The sequence below is a fragment of the Chaetura pelagica genome, unplaced genomic scaffold, assembly GCF_000747805.2.
Source record: "Chaetura pelagica isolate M959 unplaced genomic scaffold, ChaPel_1.0 scaffold142, whole genome shotgun sequence".
NCBI classification, from domain to species: Eukaryota; Metazoa; Chordata; class Aves; order Apodiformes; family Apodidae; genus Chaetura; species Chaetura pelagica.
Window position 1 is genome coordinate 2023914 of NW_009952973.1, and position 10724 is coordinate 2034637.

Genomic DNA, 10724 nt, shown 5'->3' on the forward strand with positions numbered 1-10724 from the left:
AAATGTCAGCTCAAGCTGGTAGGTCAGGATGATTTTTTTTTTTCTGAGAATGAACTGTGTAAGTTTTGGAATGCTCAGGGTGTTACTGTGCCTAAAAGGCCTTTTGTAACACGACTGACTTCTGGTGTTAGCTCAAGCACCCTGTGTCCTATACTCCATCCTATAATCTGTGGAACAGTCAGCAAATCTGTTTTTAGAGAACTGCCATGCAGCTGCCTCTCCTCAAGAGTTTTCCCCCTCTGAGTTATCATTTAAAAGCTGGAAGGGAAGACCCAGATGGCTAGAGAATCCAGCATCTTTTCCTGCTGCTGAGGGTAAAATTCTTGCACTTCCTTCCACCTGGAACCTATGTAGTTTTTAAAAAAATTTAAAAAACACCACGGACCCCCCCCAACACAAGAATGATTTCTCTTGCAGTAGCTGTAAGCAGAAACCTTTGTAATACAAACAGCTGCTGCAGTGGAGCAGAAACTCCAGCAGTGCTGTTTTACATCACCACTATTTCACTCCTGAGCAAAAGGGGTCAGGGATATGATGGTCTACAGTGGAAGGTGCAGCTCCATCAGATGGGCTTGTTGAGCTGAGTTATTTGGTGCCAAGGAAAGGGGAAGGCCTAGGTCCTTCTCCTGTCACCCCTCCCGTCTTTCAGCCTTCCCTGCTTATGTCTGCTGCTTCTGCTACAGCAGAGATTTTCTTGGCACACGGGATGGTTTAATTGCTTGTTATGGTAACCTGGCACAGAGGACCTGCTTTGCCCACTCCTCAAAATGCAGCTGCAAGACCAGTGTAATGTACAACCCCCTGCTTCCAGCTGGAACCATAATTTTTAATTAGGAAAATGGGAGTTTGAGAAGGGTTTTAGGGGTTCTGTCCAAAATCGTGAGAAAGCCAGACAAAGTTTTTCAGTTTACAAGCTGTCAGGATTGCAGTTTTGCATCCCTCTGGGATTTCTGCTTGGGCCACGAGCTAGTGCCAGCTCTGGGGGAGCATTGCATGGGGGCACTGGGAAGATCCTTCTGGTGATCTCCTGTGATCAGACGAGCTCCTGTTTGGCAGGTTAGAGCTCTAGCCAAAACATCTGGAAGGGGAAACATCTCAGGGACCTATAGGCACCTGGTGGCAGAGGGAAGCTGAGTGTCTACGAATGAGAGGAGTGCTAAGGAAGCTATGCTGAATGTATTAACACCTTGGGAAACTAACATCTGATCAGTGAGTGAAACTCCTTTTGTGCCATCTGGCTGCCTGTCTCACATCGGTTTACAACCACAAGATTATTTAGGGGTGCAATTTATGGGCAGAGAGTGGTTTAGAAATAAGAGCATCAAATCTATTAAGTTTAAATCAAAGTCATTCTACATAAAAACTTTAAAACTTAAACCAAAGAATGATTTAATTTATAATTACATATATATAAAAAATCTTGATTATTTTGGAATTACTTATTTCTTCAAATAATATAATGAATTTAAAGTACCTTGGGTTGGCAATTGATTCTTTTTCCTCTTCTCTTACAGTAGGCAAACATTCACAGTCAGCTGAAAATGGGTAAGAAACAAGACTGCAGTTACTCTCGGCAGTTCTTCTAGATTTATTTCAATATTACATCAACTTTTATCATTTAGTCTCTCTAGAACGTAAAACTGCAGATGCTCTTCTTCACCCTTTTATCTGTAAAATCTTCATGCTCCCTAGAGCATAAATGTTATGTGCTTTAAATCCTCCTTCCCTTTGATGGGTGTTTCCATAATTACTATATTATATGTATTTCCACAATTACTTTATTATATGTGTTTCAGTTGTTTATGTTCACCTGTACAAATGAACCACTTTTGAGGATTCTTTCCTATTAGGTACCATGGGGAAAACTACTTGTTAATCTTCCACTGCTTATAATTACACCTATGCTTTATAGTCCAGCTGGGAATATGGAGCTGGGGATTAGGGAGCAGTAACAAAAAAAAATGTCTGTATGTAACCTAATTGCTCCTTTCTGTCCACATAATTAAAAAAAAAATAAATTACAGCTCTACTTCCTTATGTACTATACTTAGTTCCTCTACTTCGCTACTGCTGCTTAGTACATGTTTTCTACTGGAGCTTATGGACCATGAAGGTCAAAACCCCATCATGTGGAGCACTGTGTTAATGCAAAGAAATGCTCCAAAGAGTTTTATGTCCTGAAAAACAGAGCATCCTTAGGAGGTCAGGCAAAATAGCCATTTGGATGTAAGACAAAGCATCAGGAATGAAAAAAATAGCAGGTTTTCAGCATTTCTGAGCCAGTGACAAGCTGTTAGCAGTTCAAAATTGGCCCTTGGTTAATTCACACCTAACCAGAGACCAATGGTTTTTTTTACAGAAAGCGTTGAAAGTAGATGTAAGGCCTTTTAAGGCTTTGACCAGGAGATTTAAGCTGGGAGGAAAATGGGAGAAAAAAATACATGGTACTTAGAAGTAACTAACAGGGAGATGAAGATGTTGCTGGTGATAGTTACTGCAGGTACTGATTGCTCCATGGGCTGCTAGATTTGTCAGAGAGGATGTAGATGGTGAATGGTGCTGGTAGCAAAGAACATTTTGTGTTTCATGCAGTAGAGATGGCAAGCAAGGGTAAGGGCACAAAGAGGGGAGGGATGTATTCACAGGATCACAGCAGCAATTTTAAGGAAATGGTGGCCTGAACTATAAGTAAATCAGTGTTTCTTCTACAATACCACAGTGTGGAGCACAGAGTGTATAGAAACTCTGAGGAGTGAAAGGACTAGATGCTTCAGAGAAACTAGTATTTAGCATTTAAAACTTGTATTTAAAAATCTAAATACCATTCACAGCTCTATGTGTGTTTAATTGAAGTGTCTTCTGGAAACTCAAAACATTTATGATATTCCATCATATGTTAAAAATAAGCTCCCAAACTAAAATAGTCCTCTGAACAATTTTACTCCTGACATTTGTGCTATTTTAGTATCAAGGAGTCAAGAACACAACTAAAAATGTTGTAGCAAAAGCAGTGACAGGCATACAAAATGCCTTGCATTGACTTTCTACATATGGGACCTACGTCATCTAGAAAGAGAGGGATGATGGAGTAGAGGGGTTACCATGTACCATTTTTGTTCATACTGTTCATCCATTTATCAAGCTCTTCCATTTCTATCTCCATAACAGAGGGTGTGTCTTCTTCAAAAATAGGACTTGAGAGGAGGGAGGGAAGAAAAAGGCATTAGACAAAATGCTTGATTCAAACAATGTACAAAGCAGTAATTTTGTATGAGCCCTTCATAATTTCAGACACATTATGAAACTCTGGAAAGCCATCCTCGCCTAGTAATCTGAGATGTTATCCCAGTGGGTGCCCTCCTGGGCAGAGGTGGGGCTGGCTGGGACAGCCCATGCAGAGAGGGACTCAGATGGTGGAGTCTGGACTATGCCAGAGCACGGGATTGCTGCAGCTATTTGAGAACTGTCTCTGACATAAAAAGAAAACTGAAAAATAAAATAGTTTTTCTCTGTCCTAGCAATAAAAGCAGAAGGCCTAAAGTTTTTTCCTAGCTGTGGCTGACGTTGGCAGTGAATTCAAAAGGAAAGGTTCTGAGTAGAATAACTTTGCATTTATTTCAATGTCTTCATTTAACTTCCCTTTGCTGATCATTCCTGGAGTCACACGGTGGAACAATTATTTTTAGTAAATCCCTCTTTTTTAACTCAGTAAGCCAATATAATAACTTCCAGCATTGATTAGCAAGATGGAGCTCAATAAAAGATAACAATGAAAATTCTCACTCTGATAAGAGCCACTCAGCTTTTGGCATGTTTTCCCAGCAGCTAAGGCATTGCTTTCATGGCAGCTGGGTGAGCCATCCTGCCTCACCTCTGAGCGAGAAGACAAACTTAAAAAACAAGGGAGCAAGACAGACCTTATTCTGAACAGTAAAAGTTTAGTCTGGGAACTGATCCCCTTTGCTCATGGGGCACCTGATGTGTCTGGTTGCATCTTGTGGCTGGTAGAGCTGCAGGTGCCCTAGAGCAGGGGTAGGGGTGGCTGCAGGCAGTGGGCACCTGTTCTCCTACTCTAGTCCTACACCTTCTCTAGATACTGAAGATGCATTTTAGCCACCTCTTGAGATGTCAAAAGGTACTGGTGTTCAGTGCATGCTTAAATAAAAACAGGCAGTGAAGAAGCCAGTAATAATAATAATATCCTGTTAGAGTAAATAAAAACAACAACAACAATAATACTAATATTCATAAACTTTACCTTTTCACATTTTCACTTCCCAGCTCATCTGGAAAAGAAAACAAAGTTGGTGTTCATAATTCTTCACTGCATATACAGGGTCCAGTCTGCAAACAAGCCTTGAGTAGGGTCACATAAAACAGGTTGTGTTTTCAAAAGGCATAATAGTTAGCTTGTAGATGACAGCCAAAACATCTCATCTGTTTGTAATTTTCAGAAGAACCCATTCTTTTTACTCTTGAATACACTAAAAGCAGCTCATTATTAGCTCAGTCGTGCTGGGAGGAAACCAACTGTTAGCACCACAGTAGGCAGGACACTGCAGATGCATGCTTCCCCGAGCAAAGCAGTTGTAGTGAGAGACATGCTGCTCTGAAAAGGAACCACTGCTGCAAAAACAATTGTTTACTGGAAATGTCAGGATATTTTGCTGCAGACTACATACAGGCAGTCCAGCTCTGCCTGGAGATGCTGGGAGCCACTCATGGAGAGAAGAGGGGGAATGGACTTGCATGGAAGATTAAATCTCAGTTAGGCAAATGAAGCTGATCTAGACTGATGTCAAAACGGATCCAAAGCTAGTTATGACCCCAAGACAAAATAAAGATGGGAAAAAAATTTAGTGTAACAGCCATTATTCAGAGAAATAGTTTCTGCAGGAATCAAGTGACTGAAAAGCCTTATTCCACAAAAAAAAAAAAAAGAGTGAAGAACTACATGTAGGATTCTCACTGTATACTTTCTTTAATCAACTTATTTTAATTCAATGTTGCTGATGGGTGCTGACACTTCCCACTTTTTCCAGCACATTCCTCAACTTGGAGAGCCGTGGGCCGTTCAGTCATCTGTCCCTGCCTTGAGGATGCCCAAAATCCCAGCTCCAAGCTGGTATCTCCAGGGCAAGAGATCCCAGAATTGTGCTTTGGAAAGGCCCCGCATTTCCCATCACTCTGAAAAATGACCCTGCATTTCAGGTTATCCAGAAACTGGCAGGGAACTATACGCCTAGTTGTGAATTCAGAGTTTGCTGCGAGGGTGACCCAGGGATAAGGCAGGTGCGGCCTAAAAATGCACTGCAAAATGAACTGTGTTGAACCAATGTCACTGTTTGCAGGCTGAGGAGCTCAAAGCTGCACTCCTGTTCTCTAGAGACACCAGTATGACTATTTCAGGATTTCACTTACCAGCTGTGTGGTTTCAATACGACATCTCAGTTTATTTTCTGTACCAGTTTCTTTGTGAACAGGTCAAGGCAGCTCCCTGCAGCTCTGTGCTTCCTTATTGCAGCACCCAGGCAGCTTGACCATGGGACTCCTAGCTTATTTACTGTCCTATCTTCATAGCTGCCACCAAACCTTAAAAACGTTCCTTAAAATGCTTTTGCTTTTTCTTATTTTATTAAAGTTCTGCCCGGCTTCACTTTGTGGGCATTGTAGGCAAGAGGAGCATTAAATTCACCTTGCATGAAGTTACTCAGCATAAAGACAGAGTGTTTGCAGCCACATGGTTACATCCTTATGCTGTTCCTGGCACTGTCAGGAGTCAGAGCTCAGTGCAAGCAGCTCCTGTGGGTGTGCAGCATGAGCAGGAGTTGCTGGGAAGCAGAACTAGCTCCCACCCATGGAGAGCTGAGTGCCAAGATACCACTGGCCAGGGGTGGATCCCTTTCCTATCTGTCAAATGTGAAACTACAACCAGAGAAATACTTCCTAATTGTGGCATCCCAGGCCTCTAGATAACCTCTAATTTCAAGCGCACCCTAAAAATATCCTTCTGATGAGTGAGAAGAAAAATTTACCTTGCTTAGATTTTTTCCTTTTATGATGTAATATAAAAAATATGGTCAGCAAAATCAGCAGGACCAGCAGCACGACAGGGACAACATATAACAAGATAGACTGATCTTCAGCTTCTAGGCTCTCCTGATTGTTGACTGTATTTGATTCAGTATTTGGGGTACTTTGTGTTTCAAAACTGCTTTCAGTAGTGCTTGCAGTGACAAGTACTGGCTCGTGGTCACCTGCAGCTGAAGAATGCGTAGCAGGAAGAGGCGTTACTGTAGGGGTGAATAATATTGGTGATCCATCTCCTGAACCATCATTTTCAGTTCCTGCAAAATATATGTGGATAACTTAACATTTTATGGACTTCATCAGTATTACCAGTGAGTCAAAGCACACAAGCTTTAATACTTACTTTTCATTTGATGTCTTAAAATTCAAGCAGCAGATGCTCTGTACACACAGATTTTAAGTCTTGGGCATCAGATGTAAAATTAGATTACAAATTGGTCACAAAATCTTACAGTTCTGACTACATTCTTCAGCTGGCTCTTACTGGGACACATCAGTATGTGTGGTCCATCTGCATGCAGCTGCTTTACACAAACAGTTTTTTCCCTGCAGGTTGGCATCCGGTCTCACTCTCATGTGAAAGACTTCTGCTTCTCAGAAAACCACATCATCCTGCTTTGCTCCTCAGCCTTGGTACACATGGCTGCAACCTCTTTCTCCCAGCCCCATTTATCTAAGGAGTTAGTGCTCCCTTCAGGGCGAATGTTATCCCAGGTTAACTGGTTCCTCCACTCACTTATCTCCCCATTTCAGTGCTTTCCTCAACTGTATTAAATCTGTTTCACTACGAAAAACAGAACTGGTGAAAGGAAGTTGAATGGCTGCAGAAGCTGCTGGCTTTCACTTCTGCATGGACTAGAAGAGGTAGCAATAACACAGGGACTTCACTGGATACAAATACAATTAACTGCTCCTGTGGCTGATCCTTCAGGCTGGATAAAGTACAATGTGGCAAAGAGTCAGTGCTGGGTGGTCTTCAAAAATGCGAAGTCTGGAGGTTTTGAAACTTGATTTGGGTTTGGTTTCATGTCGCATATATTTTACAAGAGAAGTGGCTAAATTTTGCTATGTTTGTAACAGTGAAACAATGGGGTTTTTGAGGGTAATTAAGAGTCTGTGTTTACTGTCATGGAGCTTAAAGCTTAGCAGAAATACAGCAAATTCTGGGCTGATTACCGTGTTCTATACTGAACCCAAAAATTTCCTTGTAGCCAAGGGTTCAGGATTAAGCCCCTAGATAAATTACACCAACATGTTTCCAAGTGCAAAACCTTTCATAATTTTCTTAGCATTAAATTAAATTATTATATTTTGTGTTATCATCCCTTTCAGATAAAATGCTGGCATGGCACAGCTCTCATTGTTTGCAATAAGGGTTTCTTGTGACTTTTGCAATGACATGTTTCTCCTTGCTCTTGCAAAGTGCTGGGCAGCCATCATTTCCAATGGATTTAGCAAGAGCTTAATGTTTCCAGAACCTCGGTGCTGGCATTTCAAATCTCACAGGACTGGAACCAAAAGAACTTAGCATTTTAAATGTGTTTGTAAACACATACATCTTCATAATGGCCCTGAGATGTGAGCAGTTATCATCTCCCTTTCACAAATGAGAAATCAGAAGGACAGGATGATGCCCTTCCCAGGGATGTCAAGCGAGAGAGGAAAACTAGAATTAGAGCATTATCTGTTGCTTAATCCAATCTGCAGTATCTCCTCTCCTGTCAGATTGGTCTCAAAGAGGAGAGGAATGTCTCACTAGACTGTATTCCAGGAAACCCAGCTTCAAACAAAATTATTTGAGTGTGACAGCTGTGATTTGTTTAGGTTTTTATGCAATGCTTCTCACTCAGGCACCTGATTGTTTCCTTTCCTAAAAACTGGGAGAGAATGTTAATAAATAATATCTAATACTTGAATATAGTATTTAATACCTCAAAGGTCACCAGATTATTTCGCTGCAATGACAATGAAAATGTTAGCTCTTCAGTGGCAAAAACATTTTTTTATTTGAAGTCTCCACGTTGTATTCCTCTGTATTTATTACTTCAGCCAAGAGCAAAACATGATTTATGTCTCCCTTGTAGGTAATGACCCCTTACACGTATGCTCCTCCACCCTTCCCCTGATCTGTTGGCTCTTGTTAATCCTGTCGCAGAGGAGCTCCACTCCCTTAGTAGTTTTCACCACTTGATTTTTCTGATACAGTTTCTAGTCCCTGGTGCTGCACCCACTCAATTTCAATTGTTGCAGAGAGCAGTGAGGTATCACCAGAGGTGGCAATGCCACAGACCATGGCATGATGGGCTGCGCTGCTGGTGGAGCCAAAGGACCACCTCGGCCTCACTGAACTGCTGCACAACCTTGCTTCATTCTCCTCCACTAGCCATCAGCCCTGAAACCTTTGTCCTCCTCATTTGATATACTGACAGTGGCAAGCCCATTACTAAAAATGGTGCAAATAGGAAAGGGAGTATGGTACAATAGGAAAAGGAAAATGGTACAATAGGAAAAGAAAATACCTTACCTTTCATTTACTTTCAGAGCTAAAATGGAATTTTTAAATGTCTACAGCACAGTGTGATTTTAAAGCAAAAGCAAATGGTCACACCTCATTAATTGCAAGGCTAAACTTCCAGCTGCAGCATATGCTGCGTTTCTTTTCCAATAGAGACTTTTCCAGTGTCTCTGGTACTTTTTATTTGCCTGATTTTGAGCTATCAAATGATTCATCTCTGTGTGAAATAGAATAATTTTTTCTAGTCTCTAGACAAAGGAAAATGGCAAATCACAGGGAGTGACCTTGCTGCCATGTATTTTGTTGACTTTGTATAATTCCAGGGGCAAAACAGCATCTGTTCTGTGATCATCATTTTCTCTTACAGAGATCTTTTCTCCGAGTGAATTACATATGTCTTTGAGCAGAAGGGCAGCCAATTGCACAATATTCTTGCAAGGATATTGCTTATTTCCTGTTTTGCACCTGCTGCCTCGACACATCTCCCTCCAGCTTTTCTGCAAGTCACCTCTGAGGACCAGAGCTGACCTGAGGGATTCCCTACTTGTCACACAGGGGCTGCTCTCACTCTTGGGCCACCTACACATCACATTTTTTTATGGGGTAGGAAAATCACAGTGCTTTCCTGGGTGAGCCTGGTGGCTTGCACCAAGGAAGGGTTTGTACCTCCAGCCAGGCAGGGAGGGTTAGGCTCCAGCCTTTAGCTGCAGATGCAGCACTTGCCACAGCCAGCTGCCCAGGCCAGATGAGACTCATGTGGCTGGCTCTGAGATAGCTGTTCTTTCCATAGTGTTTCAGCCAATGGAACGGACTTGACTCTGTCAAGCCAGTTCTCTTCCTCTTGCTGAGGTCAGCCTTATGCTTTTGGCTACAGTCTGATGTTTGTACTCAGCCCTCCGCACATCTCAGCAAAGTGTTGTTTTCTGGCTCAAACAACAGCCATGTCGACTTCAGCTTTGTCTGGACATCCTGGGGCATGAGTGCTGGCAACTTCTACCCCTGTCCAGGGAAGTGGATGGGAGCACATCATAGCTTCAGCCCAGCCCATATTGCCACCTCCCATGCTTTCAAGAGCAGAAGGAAGAGGGGCTGGTATGCAGCTGTGTCATGTCCTGATGGGAAGCTGAGCATAGCTGGAACTGGAAGCTAAGAAGTCCTCAGGTTCCCACCACTGAGGTATTAGAGAATCTAGTCTTCAAGGGACAGAAATGCCTGAGCAAGCACTAGCAGTGCCTCAAAAAACATTCCACTGCAGTTCTTAGAAATTACAAAAAAGCTATGTCACTTCATGCAGATACCATGGTATAAGGTATTAACCCGTATTTTTTACTTTAAAAGTATGCTTGTATTACTGATGAACTTTGCTTGAGTTTTGGAGGTGCTCCCAAGCCTGCTTTTCAAGGGAGACAGAGGGAGCTGAATATACAGCAGCTTTGCAGCCTGGAAGTCCAAACAACTGAATCACAAACAAGCAACGCTTCTGTTGTTGCAGCATTTCTTCCTCTGAGGCTTGTGCTGTAGCACTCAGGTGGTGATATGAGCTTCTTGATGAAGTGGGCAAACAGGTTTCTGATTTCAGTTGGATATGAGGCAAAGGAAAATAGCAAGGAGTCAGCACATTCAGTTCTGCTGTAAATTTATCAAACTCCCTGCTGCCCTCTCATCAGACTCAAGGACTGGATCTCTGAAGGGAATTTTTCAAATTACACTATTCTTTCCACTTCCAGAAGAAAAAAGGGGTAGGATAGAGGAAAAGCAAGAGCCAAGTCAATGGACTAGTCAAGCTTATTAGATTGAAAGGGAGTTTTTGTCTCTCCAAGCTTTCCTAAAAGCCTTAGAAACACAGTGAAAGGAGGGCTCACGAGAGAGTGACAAAACAGGAAAAGGCTATAAAGCTGTGGGTACTGGAGTGAAATTACTGTGTCCTATACCACTCTGCTCCAAACACACATTCCTTCTGGTGGTATAGTCAGACGACTCCACAAGGTCCATAGGATCCTCTCTCCTATTGCTAGACTCATCCCTGTTCTCTTCCACTCCCGCATTTCATGCTGCTGTCAGGAGGGCCGTTCCTTGCCGTGGCCAGGGCTTGCCCAGCTGCCTGTTGTGGCAGGGGGGG

The 10724-nt window shown here is 42.4% G+C and overlaps 1 protein-coding gene across 1 annotated transcript in view; it reads right to left on the reverse strand.

The window, feature by feature from the left end:
• Window positions 1-222: 222 nt before the first annotated feature.
• TMEM154 (transmembrane protein 154) overlaps window positions 223-10724 on the reverse strand; it is a 14345-nt gene continuing 3843 nt past the window's right edge. Inside the window, exons 2-6 of the mRNA XM_009995981.1 lie at window positions 6036-6347; window positions 4259-4286; window positions 3109-3194; window positions 1475-1535; window positions 223-346 (exon numbers count right to left, since the gene is read on the reverse strand). Of these exons, the coding sequence (XP_009994283.1) occupies window positions 223-346; window positions 1475-1535; window positions 3109-3194; window positions 4259-4286; window positions 6036-6347 (611 nt within the window). The remainder of the gene's footprint in view (window positions 347-1474; window positions 1536-3108; window positions 3195-4258; window positions 4287-6035; window positions 6348-10724) is intronic.